This window comes from Haematobia irritans, chromosome 5 (assembly GCF_050003625.1).
Source record: "Haematobia irritans isolate KBUSLIRL chromosome 5, ASM5000362v1, whole genome shotgun sequence".
NCBI classification, from domain to species: domain Eukaryota; kingdom Metazoa; phylum Arthropoda; class Insecta; order Diptera; family Muscidae; genus Haematobia; species Haematobia irritans.
Genome location: NC_134401.1, coordinates 100018551 through 100043081, shown reverse-complemented (window position 1 = coordinate 100043081; position 24531 = coordinate 100018551). Strand labels below are relative to the sequence as shown.

The 24531-nt window shown below is 29.7% G+C and overlaps 1 protein-coding gene across 3 annotated transcripts in view; it reads left to right on the top strand.

Annotated features, from left to right (window-relative positions):
• The first annotated feature begins 423 nt into the window (after nt 1–423).
• Nucleotides 424–24531, top strand: part of stw (laccase) — a 275331-nt gene continuing 251223 nt past the window's right edge. The window contains exon 1 of one of the 3 annotated variants that reach the window (XM_075309738.1): nt 424–1089. In XM_075309738.1, coding sequence (XP_075165853.1) covers nt 975–1089 — 115 coding nt within the window. In that variant the 5' untranslated portion in view covers nt 424–974. The remainder of the gene's footprint in view (nt 1090–24531) is intronic. The other 2 variants (XM_075309737.1, XM_075309736.1) reach the window with 2 other exon arrangements.

The following is a 24531-nucleotide window of genomic DNA, read 5'->3' as shown; positions in this document are numbered from 1 at the left end:
ATAGACGTTTACGATCATAGCTAGCAGCAGTTTTTTAGACATTGACGTTAAGATTTGTGTTTTTGTGCCACTAAAATCGAAAGCAAAGACCGCAACCGTTACGGTAACTGCAAGAGCTCTCCTCAATCCAATCTGCCAGCAATTCAGTCAGCCAACCTAGTCCATTCACAACAGTGTCTTAGCCTGGTTAAACAACTTTTTCCCCACATGATTCATTTTCTTTGACTATCAAACGACTATCCCTCTGCACTTACGGTATGGTATGCATGCGCACAAGCGCGCAAAGACAACATCCGTTATTGTTGCTGCTGCTCCAATTGATCGCCGTGAATGTCGCTGCCATCTAGCGCGCCAAATAGATAGAGTCAGTTACTTGGCGAGGCCAGACATCTAGCTAACCAGCCAGTGCTTCATTTTGGATTGCGTCTGCAGCGGAGTTCATTCAGAAGGTTTTATATATCCGTTCGTTTTACATTTGGAATTCAGTTTGGTGCTTAAACGCGGGGCGCGAATTTCGTTCTCTGGACAAACTGAAATCGTGGTTAGCGTCTCAGTTTCATTTTAATTTGATTGGATTTGAATAAATTGCCATTGCAAAAAGAAAATCGAAAATAAAAAAATTATCCAAATTCATATCGAAAATTATATGCACACCGAAAATATATAAAACAAAAAAATCATAGCTAACGAAATCAATTTTAATTGATACGAAATTTTGCAAAAACCAAAATTTTCTTAAGCATAGATTTCACTAGAGAAAATTTCAAAAGCTAATACAAGTGCAATTGAAAGCAAAGAATTTTATTTTGCCAGTGCAAACACTTGGAGAAAATTATTTTAGAAATTTTGTGGCCAATATTGTGAATAAAATCAAAAAGCAAAGGATTTCTATAAATTCATCATCACCATCACTGAGTATCGCACATAAAAAAGGATATTGTGAAAGCAATACATAGACAAAACTCAACAACAAAATGTCGGTTAAATGGAAGCTGAATGTGCTTCTTGCACTGTCATTCCTCTCTCTTGTGGATATACAATTTTCGGAAGCTGTACGCATTGGTGGTCAATCAACACAACGTTTAAAAGGTAAATTTTTACTAAACTAAAATGCCAGGATAAAAATTTGGAGTTTATTGGAACAAAAGACTTAAGACACAAACGCAAATACAAACTGGATAGTGAGAGATTTTCTTTTGTGAAATAAGAATTAAGGTTACAAAAATAATCCACCTTAAAATTAAAGACTATCTATTACTAAAAAACAAGGATTATAATAGTGTACATAATGGTATTTGACAAAAATTCAAAAAAAGCGAACATTAAGAACAGAATTTTCAATTAATAAACGAACAGAAAAAAGTTCAATTGCATTACAGTATACACGAATTTCGCAGGCATATAAAAACAATACAAATATATTATAAACAAATATTGTAATTAAATATTAAACGTCAGTTTTAAATCATAACTACGATCCAGTTTTTCATCCTTACCATGGGAATTTATTGTGCAAAATTGTTCTGAAAAGTGTCGAAAAGAAACATAAATTTAAAATTTCTGGACAATCAAAAAGAAATTGCGATTTCAGGCAAAAATTTGGATTTATCAAGAAATAAAACATGGTCCGGAACCATCCATTTGCAGAAAACTTTTACATGAGTGTTAAATAAGTTTCTTATATCAGAAGAAATTTTCTTATATCAGATGAAAAATGTCCTTTTATGTTTTCTACTGGAAGTGGACAAATTGGGATATTTGAATTCGACCTGCCTGCAGACAAATATATTTGTTATTGCAGCTATTCTTTCACATATAATATGAGTGGTTTCTGATCTGGATTATAATCTGACACTGTCAGTATTGTGCTAAAAGATTAACTTGACGAAACATGAAATATACATCAGTCCTTGTATATATCTGAAACGATATTACTGAAAATTAGCATTCAAATTAAATGTATCTGTTTTTGTCGACTTTGAAAAAAATAATGACTTAATAAAAAAAACAATATATGCAATATTAACGACAAATTTCTTTAAATGGATGAATTTTATTTTCAAAATATTTTCCATTAAATTCCTGAAGCCCACCATTGAAATTTATATCCCGTTAAAGAAGTAAAGCAAATTTTCCTTAAAATAAAGAAACATATTTTTGATGTATAAAATAATATATAAATCAAAGGAGATCTTTAATCTTTGGTCTGAAGATAAAAAGTGTCAACTATAGGCTAAAATTTACTTTGAAGATGTTTTTTTTTTTTTAAATTTTTTGTACATGAATGGCTTTTTTCGAGTATATCTCTAAAAAATGGCAAATTCTGTAAATTAAGCCTGTCATATTTCGTAGAACTAAGATTTCAACCTAGGTTGCTTTTCAAAAAATCCTTTTTAAGAACAAACCCCAAGATCCTTAAGCGATTATTAAAATCCTTGGATCCATGTTAACTTTTTTATATGAAAAAATTATAAATATAATAGTAATTTATATATCGTATAAATCGTAAAAAATTAAACTAAAAGCTGCAAATTCCTCATAAAATATTTCCTTGTGCCATAAAAAAATTGAAAACAAGGCGACAAATGAATGTGAAAACGTACACTACAAAAAATATTGACATGTGCAAAAATCTTTCTTGTCCTTAAAATACGAATGCGATTTTTTCTTAGAATGTTTCTGATACAACATTTTTTCTTGCTGTTTGTTTGGAACATTGCATAAGTTAGTGTACCCTTCCCTAAACCCTCAAAAATAAACGCCTCTACAATATATACTCCCAAACATATTATGCTTCAACCGTATATATTTTTCGAATTTGTTCAAACAAAACAGTTGTTCTAAAAGGCTGTAACCAACACAGGACTTTCGAATATTACGAAGATGTTAAAAAATTTAATTTCAAGGGCTCCAAAAAATATACTGGAGAAATTACATATAAGTATATACGATATGTAGCTACACACAAAAAATTTTTTCTCTGATTCAATCACCAAATTAATTGATCCAATTAATTTTTTAATTGAAATGTCTTCAATCACGAAAATGATAGTATCAATCACAGTTTTAATTGGGCATAGAAAAAATTCTTGATTAAAAAATTAATTGATTTTTTCAGCAAAATTCAATTAATTTTTTAATTAATTCAATTAAAAATTTAATTGATGTTGATTGCAAAACGCAAATTATTTATTAATTAAAAAAGGTAACTATTTTTAATAACTTAGTTAGATTGGCTTAGAGTTTTTATTTGGATTAACAAATGATTGTTTGAAATACATTTTTAATTAAAAAAGTAAAAAAAAATCAGCACTTTTTTAACTGAATTAGTCTTCCGAATTTGATTAAAAAGTTAATTGTATCAATTAATTTTTTAATTAAACATTTTAAAAATTTCAATCATTGACTTAATTAACTTAATGTTTCTATCATGACTAAAAAGTTAATTGTATCAATTAATTTATTAATTGAAAAAATTTTCAACTTCAATTAACTTTTTAATTGGAAATATTTTGGTGATATTTTTTTCTGTGTACGATCCTTGATTCATTATGCAGTTGCTGGACATTCCAAATTTTCGAGTATTGTATTTTTTATTTATTTATTTATTATTATTATTTTTTTTGAATATTTATTTTTATACCCTCCACCACAAGATGGGGGTATATAAACTTTGTCATTCCGTTTGTAATACATCGAAATATTGTTCTAAGACCCCCTAAAGGATATATATTCTGGGTCGTGGTGAAATTCTGAGTCGATCTACGCATGTCCGTCCGTCCGTCCGTCACGCTAACTTCCGAACGAAACACGCTATCCCACATAAACCGATCCCCACATTTGACTTGCGGAGCCTCTTACAGAAGCAAATTTCAACCGATCCGATTGAAATTTGGTACGAGCTGTAAATATATGGTCTCTAACAACCATGCAAAAATTTGTCCATATCGGTCTATAATTATATATAGCCCCCATGTAAACCCATCCCCAGATTTTAACTCCGGAGCCTATTGGAAGGGCAAAATTCATCCGATCCGGTTAAAATTTGGTACGTGGTGCTAGTATATGGTCTTTAACAACCACACAAAAATTGGTCCACATCGATCCATAATTATATATAGCCCCCATATAAACCGATCCCCAGATTTGACTTGCGGAGCCTCTTAGAGAAGCAAATTTCATCCGCTCCAATTGAAATTTGATACGTGGTGTTAGCAGATCGTCTCTAACAACCATGCAAATATTGGGCCATATCGGTTCATAATTATATATAGCCCCCATATAAACCGATCCCCACATTTGATTTGCGGAGCCTCTTAGAGAAGCAAATTTCATCCAATCCAATTGAAATTTGGTACGAGCTGTAAGTATATGGTATCTAACAACCATGCAAGAATTGGTTCATATTGGTCTATTATTATATATAGCCCCCATATAAACCGATCCCCTCCGGTGCCTTTTGGAAGAGCAAGATTCATTCGATCCGGTTGAAATTTGGTACGTGGTATTAGTATATGGTCTCTAACAACTATGCAAAAAATGGTCCATATCGCCAAAAATAAACTAACAACATTTTATTTCTATAGAAAATTTTGTCAAAATTTTATTACGATACAAAATGTTGTCAAATTTTATTTCTATAGAAAATTTTGTCAAAATTTTATTTCTATAGAAACTTTTTAAAAATTTTATTTCTATAGAAAATTTTGTCAAAATTTTATCTCTATAGAAAATTTTGTCAAAATTTTGTTTTTATAGAAAATTTTGTCAAAATTTTATTCCTATAGAAAATTTTGTCAAAATTTTATTACGATACAAAATGTTGTCAAAATTGTATTTCTATAGAAAATTTTGTCAAAATTTTATTTCTATAGAAACTTTTTAAAAATTTTATTCGTTTAGAAAATTTTGTCAAAATTTTATTTCTATAGAAAATTTAGTCAAAATTTTATTTCTATAGAAAATTTTGTTAAAATTTTTTTTTTATAGAAAATTTTGTCAAAATTTTATTCCTATAGAAAATTTTTTCAAAATTTTATTACAATACCAAATGTTGTCGAAATTGTATTTCTATAGATAATTTTGTCAAAATTTTATTTCTATAGAAACTTTTCATTAAATTTATTTCTATAGAAAATTTTGCCAAAATTTTATTTCTATAAGAAAGGGGGCGCTAATGAAAACTAAGCTTGATTTTAATTCGTGAAATGTTCCTTATTTGAATAATTTTTTTGCTTACTTTAATAACGTGAACTACAAATGAGAAAAAAAAGTTGTATATCGTACAAATATAGTAGACAATTGTACGAAAAAAATAAAACAGTTCATATTTTACTAAAATGGGAGAAGTTTGCATATATTGTGTTCATAAATCTTTCAAATTAGTAAATTTTACTAAAATTGTATCTATCTTGAACTTCGTATAGCGCTAAAGACATTTTAACAATTTTTGAATTCAATTTTTTTCTTCAAAATATGAAACTTTCTTAAAAAATAATTATAGCAATATTTTTGAATTAAATTTGGAAAAACATTCAATTACATTTTTAATGAAAAAATTATAGTCTATGATTGATATTATTATTTCCGGTTTTGAACAATTTCAATTAAAAATTAATAAATTCGTTTAATTACATGATTGAAATAGAAGATTATTTTTTTCTGACAAAACATATGGTATTTTGTACCATTAAGTCAATATAGTACTCTTTCGTCAAATTAATATTGTCGATTGGTTGATTGGAATAAAATACTAAAGGCATTTCTGGCCAACTTCGAAATACTCTATTAGTAGATTTAGTTTGGCACCAAAAGCTGATTATATGATTTTAAGCAAAATATAAAGTCAGTTAGACTAAATTTCAAAAGTAAATGAGTCAAATAAGTACCCAGATCCTGTATTAACTTACCATATTTTTTTAATTTTTTGTGAAAAAATTTTAGTTCATTAACGTAATGATTTAAAAATATGGTGAAACTTTGCAATATTCTTGTTGTTGATTTCTCTCTCCAAGTCCCAAAAAAAACTTAAAAAATGTCCCATTAATAGCAACAAGTCAAGAATAAATTCTATACTCGATATATTGTTGCACAAGCTTAAGCTAACGTTCTAAATATTTTACAAGCAAGTAACAAACAGCAATCACAAAACCTGATATTCCTGCTTAAATAAAGGCAAAGTAATACAATCCAAGTAGAATTAGAAAATAAAAACAAAACAATATTTATTTAACTGCATTGGCAAAATGACTAGAAAAAAAAGAAAGCGCATGCAAGTGCACAGAGTCATGGTCATTGATTTTTTAAGAATTTGCCCTTGAAACGAAAGACTTAAGTCAACCAAAGACATTAAGACAATTAGGTAATTGCTAAAAAATTACAAGCCCACTTGGAGTAAAAGCAAATAAAATTAAATCACCTATATTCATTAGCAAACATTAATAAATATTATCTCATAAATTTTATAAGGCGGGGAGTGGAGAGATTATATAATTTGCTTGGGTTTTTGTTTATAACAAACAAAGACTTTTGCAACAACCTTACCTGATATAATTTTGTGTCATTTATATTTTTGTTTTTAACATAAATAAATTAACGTTTTTTTTTTGCAAGTTGTATTTCGAAATAAATAATAGGTGAACGATTTGTTGATGTGGTTTCTTGTTTAAATGTCGCCTTGACAACAAAAGGAACATTTTAAATTGAACCTATTAGAATATTATAAAAAGGAAGCAATATATACATTTTTCTTTTCTACAAAATGATTGTAAACTTTCCAAACACAACTATGGCAGTCAAAACGAACAAGGTCAGAGCTATACGGTGGATCCATCAAATCTTCCCAGTCAAGTTTTTTTTTTTAATTTTTGCAGTGCCATCAACTATGTTCGTGGTGATAAAGCCTAAAGTGACACATTTTCACATTACAAAAAAACATTAAGGCACATTCTATTGATCATTGATAAACATTTGATTATTTTTTCATTGAAGCCGTTATGTCTTTAGAGTCAGTTCCATTGATCTAAGGACAACGTGGATTGAATAAATTTCGAGAGATAGACGACTCCAACGACATATATCGACAATATAAGCACAATTTTTAATACAGTCGAGGCTCCATTTTACGAACGAAGTTTTGTCAATATTTTCTTTGTATAGAAAATTTTGTCAAAATTTTATTTCTATAGAAAATTTTGTCAAAATTTTATTTCTATAGAAAATTTTGTCAAAATTTTATTTCTTTAGAAAATTTTGTCAATTTTTTTATATATATTTGCCAAAATTTTATTTCTAAAAAAATGTTTGTCAAATTTAAATTCTATAGAAAATTTTGTCGACATTTTATTTCTGTATTTGTCAAATTTTTTTTTTTTTTATAGAACATTTTGTTAAAATTTTATTTCTATAGAAAATTTTGTCAAAATTCTATTTCTTTAGAAAATGTTATCAAAATTTATTTTTATAGAAAATTTTTTCAAAATAATATTTGTCAAAATTTTATTTCTAAAAAAATTTTTATCAAAATTTTATTTGTATAGAAAATTTTGTCGACATTTTATTTCTGTATTTGTCAAAATTTGATTTCTATAGAAAATTTGTCAACATTTTACTTCTAATTTTATTTCTATAGAAAATTTTGTCAAAATTTATTATATGAGTCTAAATCGGACGAAAGATATATATGGGAGCTATATCTAAATCTGAACCGATTTGGCTGATATTTTGCAAGATTTTCGAAATTCATAAAACATTTGGATGTACGGTATTTCAAGAAAATCGGTTGATAAACACGCTAACTATGACCAAATCGGAGATAAATATATATGGCAGCTATATCTAAATCTGAACCGATTTTTTCCAAAACCAATAGCGATAGTCTCTGTCCCATGAAACGGCCCTATGCCAAATTTGAGGACGATCGGACTGAAATTGCGAGCTGTACTTTGTGCTCAAAATTACATATACAGACAGACGGACGGACAGACAGACAGACAGACAGACATCGCTAAATCGACTCAGAATTTAATTCTAAGCCGATCGGTATACTAAAAGATGGGTCTATGACCACTATTTCTTGGCGTTACATACAAATGCACAAACTTATTATACCCTGTACCACAGTAGTGGTGAAGGGTATAAACAGGTAAGGAAAGTCTATAGTCGGGCGGGACCGACTATATTATACCCTGCACCACTTTGTAGATCTAAATTTTCGATACCACATCACATCCGTCAAATGTGTTGGGGGCTATATATAAATGTTTGTCCCAAATACATACATTTAAATATCACTCGATCTGGACAGAATTTGATAGACTTCTACAAAATATATAGACTCAAAATTTAAGTTGGCTATTGCACTGGGGTGGAACACAATGTTAGTAAAAAAATATGGGAAACATTTAAATCTGAAGCAATTTTAAGGAAACTTCGCAAAAGTTTATTTATGATTTATCGCTCGATATATATGTATTAGAAGTTTAGGGAAATTAGAGTAATTTTTACAGCTTTTCGACTAAGCAGTGGCGATTTTACAAGGAAAATGTTGGTATTTTGACAATTTTTGTCGAAATCTGAAAAACATATATATGAGAGCTATATCTAAATCTGAACCGATTTCAACGAAATTTGGCACGCATAGCTAAAATGCTAATTCTACTCCCTGTGCAAAATTTAAACTAAATCGGAGCAAAAAATTGGCCTCTGAGGTCATATGAGCGTAAATCGGGTGAAAGCTATATATGGGAGCTATATCTAAATCTGAACCGATTTCAACCAAATTTGGCACGCATAGCTATAATGCTAATTCTACTCCCTGGGCAAAATTTCAATTAAATCGGAGTAAAAGATTGGCCACTGTGGTCATATGAGTGTAAATCGGGCGAACGATACATATGGGAGCTATATCTAAATCTGAACCGATTTCAATAAAATTTGGCACATTTGACTACAGTACTAATTGTTCTTCTTGTGCAAAATTTTAAGCAAATTGGGGTAAAACACTGGCGTCTGCGGCCATATAAGTCCATATCGGGCGAAATATATATATGTGAGCTATATCTAAATCTGAACCGATTTCTTCCAAAATCAATAGGGTTCTATTCTGAGCTAAAACACATACTTGTGCTAAATTTGAAGTCAATTGGGCTATAACTGCGACCTAGACTTTGATTACAGACGGACATGGCTATATCGACTCAGGAGCCCACCCTGAGCATTTTTGCCAAAGACACCATGTGTCTATCTCGTCTCCTTCTGGGTGTTGCAAACATATGCACTAACTTATAATACCCTGTTCCACAGTGTGGCGCAGGGTATAATTAAGTACGCATAATTTTATTAGTTAAGCCAATCATTTCCATTTGAAATTTTTAAGTTGAAAATTTTAAATTTCTTAGCTCCGCCCATGGTCTGAATTATACGAAAATCAACTCCAGTAGTGTTGATTTACATGTTCATACTATCGGCGGCTCCTGATTTCATCTTTTTTATATTTGTATCCAATAAAAACTTATATCACCAATAAAATTTTAATAACTTAATCCTTGTCAGTATTATTTGAGTTAATAAATATAAAAATATAATAGAAATAATGAACTAATATTTACAATATTAGTAACAAAATCCATATTCGGAGCACAATTGAAACAATAGGTGGTATATAGAAAACAAAGAGAAAAACAGAATGGAAATATAACAGACATCTGAAATAAAGAAATTATTTATAATTATTAGTCGACTGTTAGCGTTTGTTAAGTCATTTTACAATTATCCATCGATTGAATATACAAATCACGTTTGGGTCCTAAGTCTTTTGTTTTTGCTAACATACAAGCAAACATACAAGCTACAGTTTCTACTATCGTAGTAATACCGGCTAATACGCATATATTAATAGAATCGATACTAGAAATAATTAAATAATAATTGATAACTATTATAACATAACGCAATTAAAAGTTTTTGCTTGGGCTGCACCATAATGTATAAAATTGTCGTTCTTTAATGAGATATTCAATGGTATGGTATTTTTATGATTATTAACGATATATTTCATATAGTTGACGATTTATACAAATAAACTAAACTATAACACTCACATTAAGAAATACTATTATGAATAAATTAGCACTTTTATATTATGTTCAAATTTCCCCACAAGAATATCAATTATAAGATTATGAATATTTAATATGCAAAAAATAGACATATATTATATTGAAATATGAACAAGAGTAAAGTAAGAGTGATATGAAAGACTAATACATAAATATAAATGATATATACAATAAATAAAAAATTAATACTACATTACTTTATTGATTTGGAAATCTTTTCATTAGAAATAAATACAATTTTCAGTACCACAAAATTGTATTCTAATTAATAATTACACGGAATGTAGGAAACAATTGCTAATGAAATTAATTCGTAAACAATTTTATAGTTTCCTGTCCTATTAAAAGTCTACATCAGTAACGCATTAGAAAATCAGTCATAAACTTGCGACATACCAATCAATAATACATCTTTAATGTTAACCCTCTAAGTCCCAAGGTCTTCATGTCAAGAAAAATTATTTAAAGTGGACTGGATTTACATTATAACCGTAGCCTTTGTGATACATCCAACCTCATTTGGCAATATGCTGACCCATTTCCTTCATTGTTGTTTGGCCACTCTCACAATAGGGATACTCAATCCAAGAGCATTATTACATATCAGTCCTTCTAATAAATTACATAATATATTCTTATTTAGGAAACGTTTTATTTTTTGTTTAGTTTTGTAAAATTGTGCCGAATTAATTTAAAGAAAATATCTGTACTTTTTTATTTTTTAATTTTATTTCTATGTTCTAAAGAAATTTTTAAAGTTTATTTCTATAGAAAATGTTGATAAATTTGTATCTATAAAAAATTTTGTCAAAATTTTATTCCTATAGAAAATTTTGTCAAAATTTTATTCCTATAGAAAATTTCGTCAAAATTTTATTCCTATAGAAAATTTTGTTAAAATTTTTTTTTTCTTTTTTTTTGGAAAATTTTGTCATAATTTTATTTTAATAGAAAAATTTTTCAAAATTTTACTGTTACAGAAAAATTTGGTCAAAATTTTATTTCTACAGAAAATTTTGTCACAATTTTATTTGTAAGGAAATACTTGTCAAAATTTTAATTCTATAGAACTTTTTTCAAAATTTTATTTTAAAAGGAAATTTTGTCAAAATTTTATTTTAAGAAAAAATTTGTCAAAATTTTATTTTTACAGAAATTTTTGTAAAAATTTTATTTTTACAGAAAATTTTGTCAAAATTTTATTTCTATGAAAAATTTTATTTCTATGAAAAATTTTATTTTATAGCACATTTTTTCAAAATTTTATTTTAATAGAAAATTTTGTAAAAATTTTATTTTAATAGAAAAATTTTTCAAAAATTTACTCTTACAGAAAAATTTGGTCAAAATTTTATTTTTACAGAAAATTTTGTCAAAATTTTATTTCTATCGAAATACTTGTCAAAATTTTATTTCTATAGAACATTTTTTCAAAATTTTATTTTAATAGAAAATTTAGTCAAAATTTTATTTAAGAAAAATTTTATTTCTATAGAACATTTTTTCAAAATTTTATTTTAATATAAATTTTGTAAAAATTTTATTTTAATAGAAAAAATTTTCAGAATTTTACTCTTACAGAAAAATTTGGTCAAAATTTTATTTTTAGAAGAAAATTTTGTCAAATTTTTATTTCTATGGAAATACTTGTCAAAATTTTAATTCCATAGAACATTTTTTCAAAATTTAATTTAGTAGAAAATTTTGTCAAAATTTTATTTTAAGAAAAAAATTTGTCACAATTTTATTTTTACAGAAATTTTTGTCAAAATTTTATTTTTACAGAAAATTTTGTTAAAATTTTATTTTTACAGAATTTTTTTGTTGTCTTATAGAAAATTTATTTCTATGGAAAATTTTTTCAAAATTTTACTTTTATGGGAAATTTTGTCAAAATTTTATTTCTATGGAAAATTTTGTCACAATATTATTTCTATAGAAAAATTCTATTTCTGTAGAACATTTTGTCAAAATTATATTTCTTTAGAAAATGTTATCATAATTTTATTTTTATAGAAAATTTTGTGAAAATTGTATTTCTATAGAAAATTTTGTCAAAATTTTATTTCTATAGAAAATTTTTGTCAAATTTTTGTCTACCAAATATGTTGTCAACATTTTATTCCTATAGAAAATTTTGTCAAAATTTTATTTCTTTGGAAAATTTTGTAAAAATTTCATTTCTATGGGAAATTTTATTTTTATAGAACATTTTGTCAAAATTTTATTTCTATAGAACATTTTTTCAACATTTTATTCTAATAAAAAAATTTGTAAAAATTTTATTTTTACAGAAAATTTTGTAAAAATTTTATTTTTACAGAAAATTTTGTCAAAATTTTATTTTTATAGAAAATTTTGTCAAAATTTTATTTTTACAGAAAATTTTGTCAAAATTTTATTTTTACCGAAAATTTAATTTCTATAGAAGATTTTGTCAAAATATTATTTCTATACAAAATTTTGTCAAAATTTTATTTTTATAGAAAATTTTGTCGACATGTTATTTCTGTATTTGTCAAAATTTTGTCAAAATTTTATTTCTATAGAAAGTTTTGTCAAAATTTTACTTCTATAAAAATTGTTGTCAAATTTTTATCTATCAAAATTTTGTCAACATTTTATTTCTATGGAAAATTTTGTCAAAATTTTATTTCTATGGAAAATTTTATTTCCATAGAACATTTTGTCAAAATTTTATTTCTATAGAACATTGTTTCAAAATTTTATTTTAATCGAAAATTTTGTCAAAATTTTATTTTAATAAAAAAATTTGTCAAATTTTCATTTTTACAGAAAATTTTGTAAAAATTTTATTTTTACAGAAAATTTTGTCAAAATTTTATTTCTACAGAAATTTTTGTTGTTCTATAGAAAATTTTATTTCTATGGAAAATTTTGTCAAAATTTTATTCCAATAGAAAATTTTATTTTTAAAGAAAATTTTGTCAACATTTTATTTCTATAGAAAATTTTGCCAAAATTTTACTTTTATGGAAAGTTTTGTCAACATTTTATTTCTAAAAAAATTTGTCAAAATTCTATTTCTTTAGGAAATGTTATCATAATTTTTCTTTCTAAAAAATAGATGGTCTAAATTTTATTTCTATAGGTAATTTTCTCAAAATGCTATTTCCTTAGAAAATGTTATCAAAATTTTATTTCTATAGAAAAGATGGGAAAAATTTTATTTCTATAGAAAAGTTTGTTTAAAATTTTATTTCTTTAGAAAATTAGGCCAAATATATTATTGCCATAAAAATGTTTCTCTATTTCTGTAGAATTTATTCAAGATTTAATTTTTATAAAAAATTTTGTCCAAATTTTATTTCTACATACAATTTGGTCAAAATTTTATTTCTAAAGAATATTTGGTCAACATTTTATTTCTATGGAAAATTTTGACAAAAGTTTAGTACTATAAAAAAAATTTGGTAAAAATGTTATTTCTATAAAAAATATTGTCAAAATTTTATTTCTATAGAATATTTTGTCAAAATTTTATTTCTATAGAAAATTTGCTCAAAATTTTATTGCTATTTAAAGTTTTATTAAAATTTTATTTCGGTTGAAAATTTTGTCAAAATTATACTTATATCGAAAATTTGCTTAAAATTTTATTTCAATAAAAATTTTGTCAAAATTTAATTTCTATAGAATATTTGTGAAGTACCTATTAATTGGAGAGGAATATTCTGCAAAATCTACCAAACCATCAAGAATTCTACCAATCTAGAAAACAGTAAAAAATCTACCATTTCTGGTAGAATTCTCCCAACTGTGGCAACCGTCATGTAGTGTAGTCTACTTTCTATATATAACTACACCTGGACATGAAGGATATTGATAGTAATGGAGACATGGAATCGGAAGACCTTAGTGAAGAGTTTTATGTACTGTGAAAGGAAATGGTTCCAAAGACTATTAAACAAGTAAACCGAAATGCACATATAAGACTTTTGACGAACACTCATTAATAGCAGATTCCCTTCACTTAATCCGAAGTGATCCCATAAGATTATTCATTACTATTGTAACGTGATGGCAAAAATAAAATCACAATTTAGATTATGATATGGTAAGAAGTCTATTGCAAATATTCCAACCCTATCTTAACGTTTGAATTTCGATAACTTTTATTATCGTCGAGATCATTGTGCTATTGTCACTGTCACTTCACAGTTCAATACCACACCCGAAATATGAAAAATTATTTAACAACAAATCCCTCACTTTTACTAAATAATCTATGTATATGAGTTATCATCATCATTCATTTCTATTTGCCACTATTTTATGGTTTCTGATTGATACGTTAATCTGAAAATGTCTGCGCCAGGTGACTTCAGACAAGACCGCTTAGCTTACCTTATTATCAATCATAAAACATTGGAGAGAAGAAAAAAATACCATTTATCTCTTTCTTTGGGGTTTTTGTTCCAAGAGTTGTAAATACACAGCGGTGTTTGTGATTGCCAGGCAATAACGCAGCATTTGTTGATTTTTTGTGTGGCATTGGAGATAGAAAGAAAGGTAATAGAAAAAAATTGACATTTTTATTTTCTTTAACCACTTGTGCTGATATATTTCTTTTTTTTTCGTTTTTATTTTGCAAAGAAAGCAGAGCTTTATCTATTGTCTGTCTATCCATTCCTTCATCGATTCATCCATCCATCCATCTGTCTAACATTGTTATATAGCTTGAGCTAGCTCCGGTGGTTTGCTCCATTTGTAGTAAAAGTTGTATTGATATTTTCATTTGGCTATTGCCTTACTACTGGTTTGCTTCTCACAAAAAGGTGTCAGCTGAGCTAAGAAAGATTGATCATAATAAGCATAAATCATGCCATGGCAATCAAATGTGACAGTCTTGCAAATTCTGAAAGTAACCTTGTGGTTAACGCAATACTCATATATATGAAAGGAAAGGAAATGAAATATATGTGGCGGTGGCGTTCCTGGTAATTATCCATGGATATCAGGTGCATTACGGTTTATAAGCAAACAAAAAAAAAACTAAAGTTACATACGCAAATGTCAAAATTCTTTTCTAATGTTGACAATTATTTCTACATAGTCTCAGCCTATATATGAGATAATTATGAGCGGTTGTCGTGAAACAAGATTTTCAAATTAAAATTCCACTAATTTAACATACCATAAAATTATTAAATTATCGTCTGATAGTTGCAAAGCCTTATAAATTTTACGCAAATCATGTTCGTTTTCTAAGTCTTTCGTTTCATGTTTTCAGTTTCTTTAAAGAGACAAAGTGCTAAACACATAGACATTGAATCAATCACACTCCAGTTACCAGACATACTTAGAGGTACACACACACACACACACAACCAGCATATGTGTGTGCATTCTCCCATATGTGTTCATTCAACATAACCAATGACTATATGACGCTTGCATCTTAAGTCTTTCGTTTTGTATGCAATCAATTTAGAACATAAATTACGCATGAACAAAACGACATAAAATCATTTAATTACAAGGTAGTATTTTTCTAAAGCAATTTTCAATTGATTTAGACAACATAAATTATTGGACATTAATTACTAGAGCAATACAATACAAAGAAAACATGTGTTTCAATTCGAGACAAAATTTATGTTACATATTGTGCCTCGATTGTGTATTTATAAAATAGAATTTTAATAAATGAGACATTCTATGACAATGTAGTCAGGTGGACTTAATTTATCTTCATATAAAGGGTGGTTAAAATTTCAAGAGCCGATGTTGATTTTGAATAAAACACAAACTATTTAGGAAATTATTGTAATTTTATTTTATTATGATATATTGGTATTACTCAATTATGTATGGAACAAAATATCGGCCAAATGGACGCCGCGACCTCGGTGGCAACCCTTCATCCGATGGTCCAAATTTTCGATGACGCTGAGTCATAATGGAGGTTTTATGCCGTTAATGTGCCGAATTATCTCATCCTGTAGCTCTTGAATTGTTGCTGGCTTATCGACGTACACATTTTCTTTCAAATAACCACAAAGAAAAAAGTCCAACGGCAAATCACATGATCTTGGCGGCCAATTGACATAGCCATTACGTGAGATAACATGGCCATTGAATTTGTTGCGCAAAAGAGACATTGTTTCGTTAGCTGTGTGGCAAGTGGCACCGTCTTGCTGAAACCACATATCGTCCACATCCATATCTTCCAATTCGGGCCATAAAAAGTTCGTTATCATCTCACGATAGCGAACACCATTCACAGTAACTGCCTGACCGGCCTCATTTTGGAAAAAATACGGCCCAATGATGCCGCCACCAAACAGCCACTCTTTGTGGGTGCATTGGTTTTTCGACAATAACTCTTGGATTCTCATTCGCCCAAATGCGGCAATTCTGTTTATTGACGAATCCACTGAGGTGAAAATGTGTCTCATCACTGAAGATGATTTTCTTCGAAAATTGATCATCTATTGTTGCCATTTCTTGGAACCATTTAATACGTTGTTGGATTGTGTATCTCTCCATGGTTCAAATTGAGTAAGTCTGAAATAGAGAAATGTCAAATAAAATTAGGAAAAAACTTGGCGTTTAGGTGTGGTTCACATTCAACATCGGCCCTTACAATTTAACCACCCTTTATTTTTATACCCTCCACCATAGGATGGGGGGTATATTAACTTTGTCATTCCGTTTGTAACACATCGAAATAATGCTCTAAGACCCCATAAAGTATATACATTCTGGGTCGCGGTGAAATTCTGAGTCGCAAAAATTGGTACACATCGGTCAATAATTATATATAGCCCCCATATAAACCGATCCCCCGATTTGGCTTGCGAAGCCTCTAAGAGAAGCAAATTTCATTTGATCCGGCTGAAATTGGGTACATGGTGTAAGTATATGGTCTCTAATGACCAAGCAAAAATTGGTCAACATCGGTCCATAATTATATATAGCCCCCATATAAACCGATCACCAGATACGGCCTCCGGAGCCTCTTGGAAGACCAAAATTCATCTGATTCAGTTCAAATTTGGTACGTGGTGTTAATATATGGCCTCAAACACCCATACACAAATTGGTCTACATCGGTCCATAATTATATATAGGCCCCATATAAAACGATCCCCAGATTTGACCTCCGGGGCCCCTTGGAAGAGCAAAATTCATCCGATTCGGTTGAAATTTGGTACGTGTTGTTAGTATATTGTATCCAACAACCATGCAAGAATTGGTTCATATCAGTCCATAATTATATATAGCTCCCACATAAACCGATCCCCAGATTAGACCTCCGGTGCCTTATGGAGAAGCAAAATTCATCCGATCTGGTTGAAATTTGGTACGTGGTGGTAGTATATGATATTTAACAACCATGCCAAAAGTGGTCCATATCAGTCCATAATCATATATAGCCCCCATATAAACCGATCCCGAGATTGGATTTTGGAGCCTCTTGGAGGAGAAAATTTCATCGAAATTTGGTACATTGTGCTAGTATATGGCCGTTAACAACCATGCCTAACTAGGTCCATATCGGTCTATATTTATATATAGAGCCCTCAGATAAATCGATCACACAAAAATTGGTCCATATAAAGTTCATAATTGTATATAGCCCCCAAATAAGCGACCCCCATATTTCAATTCTGGCTCTCTACGTATCGTGCAAAAGGTCCATATCGGTTCGTAATTACCATTGACTTAATTAACTTAATGTTTCTATCTTCATTAAAAAGTTATTTGTATCAATTAATTTATTAATTGAAAAAAATTTTCCACTTCAATTAACTTTTTAATTGGAAATATTTTGGTGATATTTTTTCTGTGTATGACACTAAAAAAATTCTCCAATATGAAAAAGATTTCTTGACTTTAATAAATTTTCGTTTACATGTCTTAAATGAACTAAAAAATTAGGAAATATTATTCACATATCCGATTTGTTTTTTTAGATAGATGTGCTCAATTTGGTATGAATCGGTCCATATTGTTATATAGCCCCCATATAATCCCAAATAGAAAACGTAATTTTTAATTCATATTTGTATTACACTGACCATTGTGGTATTACAATGGACTGAATAGTCTAAGTGAGCCTGATACATCGGGCTGTCACCTAACCTAACCTACACCGACCACTGGATAAGAATATTTTTTGTTGTCTTATTCGAGCGATTTTATATACCTATGATCAAGGCCTTAGTGGCTTGACTAAATTATTGCTTTCTTTAAGCGGAGCACTTACGATTAAAATCTTCTCCTCTTCTATTTATATATACGATATGTGAGGTAATTTTTCTTTTTCTTCTTATTGGCCATTTGCAAACTATGGCCTTTGGTAGCAACAAGAGTAATCGGTACGATCGACACGGACAAGAAAATCCAATACCAATGTCGTTAACATTAAAATCAGAACATCAGAGATATTCTTGAATTGTAGTCTTGTAGCGGAGTGACAAAAAAAAAACAATCCAAACAAACTTGTAACAAAAGTGTGTTAACAACTTGAATCGAGTCACTAGTCTTTATTGCCTTCATCATCATCACGGCATCAGCATCGACATACATAGATATGCACTAATGGGCATTCGGGCAATTGAACTTAAATAAAAAGCCACAACAACAACAACAACAATAAAACTAGTTTATAACTCACATGACATTTGCAAGTGCAAAAAAAGTTTGTTTAACATTCATTTACAGTATTATCTTCTTTTCACTGACTATTTTAAGTCGTATTGATTTGTAATTCCTCCTATTTGATGGTTCGACATGCAGTCACATCATGGGAAAATGGTTTAATTAATTAACACCAATTGTAAATCTGAGCTATGCATTGATGACTTAAAAGCATGCAACTGGTATTTTGGCACAGTGATTTAAGGTTTCAGTGTTAAATATTATAAAAAATGTTAGCATGAAAAGTTATGAAAAAATATATAAATAAAAAAATTCGGTCAGGCCAAATTTTAATTGTAAGTAAACAAGTATTTGTTTGTAATTAAATTTTATTTTTTTTTTTCATAGCTAAGTGAAATTTTTCTTATCCCAAGTATGTCTCAAACATTTTATGAATTAAACGTTATACCATAGACATAGGTTCAATGTGACCTAGAACAGAAAAAAATTTTGTACGATTGCTAAAAATAGTAAGAATGAACTATTGTATGGTTAAAATGTTCATGATTTGGTGCCAACGATTTTTTCTCTAATCATTTGTCTTCTATGAGAGGGAGGGAGGGATCAGATCCCTACTGTTTCCTTGTTTTAACAGCGCGTTGTGGAAAACTCAAAAAGTATGAAGTACAATTTAGTTAAATTTTCGCACGAGGTAGTTCATTTTTCTCATGAAGGATCCCCATTACCTTGTAATCGTAACATAAACATATATATTCGTGGTGAAATTCTGAGTCGATCTAAGCATGTCCGTCCGTCCGTCTGTTGAAATCACGCTAACTTCCGAACGAAACAAGCTATCGACTTGAAACTTGGCACACGTAGTTGTTACTGATGTAGGTCGGATGGCATTGAAAATGGTCCATTTTTACGTATAGCCCCCATATAAACGGACCCCCAGTTTTGGCTTGCGGATCCTCTAAGAGAAGCAAATTTCATCAAAGTCGGCTGAAATTTGGTACATGGTGTTAGTATATGGTCTCTAACATCCATGCAAAAATTGGTCTACTTCGGTCCATAATTATATATAGCTCCCATATAAACCAATCCCCAGACAATCAAACTTGACACTGTATTACAATACATTCCACTCTGTTTACATTCGAATATAAAAGAAAATTATTGCATCATATGCGAGATCTTTCAAAGTCAATGACTTTGCTCAGTTTAATTAATCGAGAAATTTTTTCTTGTTTACGATGGCAAAACAAATTAATATGCTGAACATTTTGTTCATTATATGACATTAGTCTTGCAAATAAAAAACTAAATTTTTGTCTGAAAATAATTTAAAATTTTATGCCAAAATAAGCAATTGACATTTATTTACACTTTGTAAAAATTTTACATGCATTATGGCTTAATTTTCAAATGGTAAAAGCAGATTGTTAAATAACTTTTTTAAGAGATTTGTGTAAAAAGAGATATTGGAAGTTTTTAAAACTTCCTCAATTTAACGTTGATTACTAATGCTTTAAATATCCATAAAATTAAAAAAGAAACTATGAGCTTCGAAATATGTGCTAGTCGCTATCTACTTTCGTCCCACAAATAACACCGAGAGAGTGGAGACACTCGACACGTTAAACTGATACCAAAGTTATTAAAAAAAATAAATTTGGTTTACATTTTTCGAAATTTTCATAGCGCTACACAATTTTTCCAACTTTTCCCAAGACATTACTTTTAATGTACAAACAGATAACACACCACAAAAAGTAGGTTTATTTTAGAAAATTTAAAAAAAGTTTACTTGGATCGAAAGATTTTGACCTTCTTTAAAATAAAGCTTCTTTAAAATGAAGCCATTTTTTAGGCCACCTTTCTGGCTTTAAATCTAGAATCAATAAAATTAAAATTAGAATACATATCTCATTTATCAAACTTTCCCGGTATATTAGTAAAGCTTACAAATAAATGTCAGTTTAAAAATTCGAATTATAACAAAATAAGCAAGTATATACGGCCGTAAGTTCGGCCAGGCCGAATCTTATGTACCCTCCACCATGGATGGCATAGAAACTTGTACTAAAGACTGTCATTAACAAACGAATTACTTGGGTTTGTAATTCGTTTGTAACACATCGAAATATTGCTCTAAGACCCCATAAAGTATATATATTCTGGGTCGTGGTGAAATTCTGAGTCGATCTGAGCATGTCCGTCCGTCCGTCTGTTGAAATCACGCTAACTTCCGAACGAAACAAGCTATCGACTTGAAACTTGGCACAAGTAGTTGTTATTGATGTAGGTCGGACGGTATTGCACATGGGCCATATCCGTCCACTTTTACGTATAGCCCCCATATAAACGGACCTCCAAATTTGGATTGCGATTGCTCTAAGAGAAGCAAAATTCATCCGATCCGGCTGAAATTTGGTACATGGTGTTACTATATAGTTTTTAACAACCGCGCAAAAATTGGCCCATATCGGTCCTCTTTTACGTATAGCCCCCATATAAACAGACCACCAAATTTGGCTTGCGATTGCTCTAAGAGAAGCAAAATTCATCCGATCCGGCTGAAATTTGGTACATGGTGTAAGTATATGGTCTCTAACAACCTTGCAAAAATTGGTCCATATCGGTCCATAATTACATATAGCCCCCATATAAACCGATCCCCCGATTTGGCTTGCGGAGCCTCTAAGAAAACCAAATTTCATCCGATCCGGCTGAAATTTGGTACATGGTGTTGGTATATGTTCTCTAATGACCATGCAAAAATTGGTCCACATCGGCCAATAATTATATATAGCCCCCATATAAACCGATCCCCAGATTTGACCTCCGGAACCTCTTGGAGGAGCTATATTCATCCGATCCGGTTGAAATTTGTAACATGGTGTTAGAATGTGGTCTCTAACAAACACGCAAGAATTGGTCCATATCAGTCCATAATTATATATAGCTCCCATATAAACCGATCCCCAGATTTGACCTCCTGTGCCTTATGGAGAAGCAAAATTCATCCGATCTGGTTGAAATTTGCAACGTGGTGTTAGTATTAGGCCGCTTATAACCATGCCATAATTGGTCCATATCGATCTATAGTTATATATAGCCGACCCCCTATCACACAAAAATTGGTCCATATCGGTTCATAATCATTGTAGCCACTCGAGCCAAAAATAATCTACCAAAATTTTATTTTTATAGAAAACAGTGTCAAAAGGTTATTTCTATAGAAAAATTTGTCAAAATTTTATTTCTATAGAAAATTTTTTCAAAATGTTATTTCTATAGAAAATTTTGTAAAATTTTTATTTCTGTAGAAAATTTTTTTACAAATTTTATTTCTATAGAAATTTTTTTTCAAATTTTACTTCTAAAGAAAATATTGTCAAAATTTTATTTTGTCAAAATTTTATTTCTATAGAAAATTTTGTCAAGATTTTATTTCTATAGAAAATTTTGTCAAAATTGTATTTCTATACAAAATTTTTTCCAAATTTTATTTCTATAGAAAATGTTATGCAAATTCAGTGCAACGGCTGTTGAAATGGAGGACTTCCGTCCTATGACAAGCCCATGTTAAATTCATCGCTTCTGCGTCAATTTTGCACCACTTCCGGATCCAAAAAAACATTACCTTTTTGGCGGCGCTTCTTTTGTACCAAATTTCAGCCGGATCGGATGAATTTTGCTCCTCCTAGAGGCTTCGCAAGCCCAATCTGAGCGTCGGTTTATATGGGGGCTATACGTAAAAGTGGTCCGATATGGCCCATTTGCAATACCGTCCGACCTACATCAATAACAAGGAGCCACCGTGGTGCAATGGTTAGTATGCCCGCCTTGCATACACAAGGTCGTGGGTTCGATTCCTGCTTCGACCGAACACCAAAAAGTTTTTCAGCGGTGGATTATCCCACCTCAGTAATGCTGGTGACATTTCTGAGGTTTTCAAACTTTCTCTAAGTGGTTTCACTGCAATGTGGAACGCCGTTCGGACTTGGCTATAAAAAGGAGGTCCCTTGTCATAGAGCTTAACATGGAATCGGGCAGCACTCAGTGATAAGAGAGAAGTTCACCAATGTGGTATCACAATGGACTGAATAGTCTAAGTGAGCCTGATACATCGGGCTGCCACCTAACCTAACCTACATCAATAACAACTACTTGTGCCAAGTTTTAAGTCGATAGCTTCCTAAATTTAATGGAAACAATTTTTACCAAAGATTATAAAGCTTAATATAATTAAAAGTATCCTAAAATTTAAATTGTGCAATCTTTAATATCACGGAAATATTTTGTTCAGTATATGATTTAAAAGATGAGTTGCACAAGCCAATGTAAAATTCATTGTTTCTGAGCCATTTTAACACCACTTCCGAATCCAAAAATAACATTTTCATTGCTGTTGTGGTTACGTTTTTTTTTTTTTTTTGTTTTGGTGCACTGAAAAAAGTATTGTCGTGTACTGGAAGTCGAGTCTTAATTTGGAAAATAAAGTTGTCGTTAACTCGTTTTTAAAGGACTTTGATAGCATACGAAGAAAAAAGCTGAAAAAGTGAAAAATTAAAATTTGCTTCCTAGAAGCAAGTACACAAAACCCAAATTTAAAAGAGAATTGTGTCTTAAATGTATTCTTACTTTTATTCTCCGCTTCTTTGGCTCGGAATCAATACCAAAATTTTTAAAGTAAAGACAAAATCTTTGGAACCGGACATGCTTTTTTTCAGTGTGGGAGTACGATAAAAATTGTCACCATGATTTCTTTTCATTTTTTCTTTTATAGTAAGGAGTAATTTCGTAAGTGTGAAGGTCATTACATTTTCCATGTTTTAATAGCCCATGGTGGAAATTTCAAAAAGTAGAGTACAATTTAGTTCAATTTTCACACGAGGTAGTTCATTTTTCCCATAATACAAAATAGTTTTTTCTGTGATGGCATACGTGTTCCTAGTGTTTGGTCTACTGTTTTATTTTGGGCTGGATAAAAATGTTAGGTGGGGCTACAACTTTCTGATGTTAGTGCAACTTTTTCTTAACCAGGCTTGATAACAAGAAGTCTATAGTGTCCCATATTACTATGAAATCATATGTCCTATATAAAAAATATGTAACTTAGTAGTGTTATCATGAGTTATAGTTTACTTTCTATATTCGCAACAATATTTATAAATTCAAAAAATAGTTGCCAATCGGCTTGGTGGAGTTTTTTGAGGAGGAAACAATTTCCTTCACCTCTGGTTGAAAAAAAAAAAACTGTCTTTTGCTCTGATCATTTCGCCAGCCATATGAGGAATTTAATGACAATCGATACGAATTTCCTGTAAACGCCTTAATACTTGTAACATGTTTTTCCTGCCAGCGCATTTTGACGATATTTAAGTTGATTTCATTACATGGAAATCCGCTAACGATGATATACTGAAAAATGTATTAAACTAATTTGGTAACATTGTAGTTTTTTTGTTTGAAAAGTGTTCAACTTTTTCCTATTACGATTTGTTATATGATGTAATTGGGTTTGTAGACCACAACCAATCAAAGCAATGACAAGATACTATCTTCATATTTTAAGAGTGTTGTACGCGAAAGTGGTTATAATTTATTAATCCAGATGACGATAATGATGACGAAGACGCAAGATTAATACACAATGTTAATATTTTGAAATACAGTCGAAATCGGTTACAAGGCACTCGTTTTCATTTCGAGATCATATTTGAAAAATGTTTCTACCAATAATATTTATGGAACATAAAAGGAATATCTATGACAGGTTCCTGGTTTCACTATA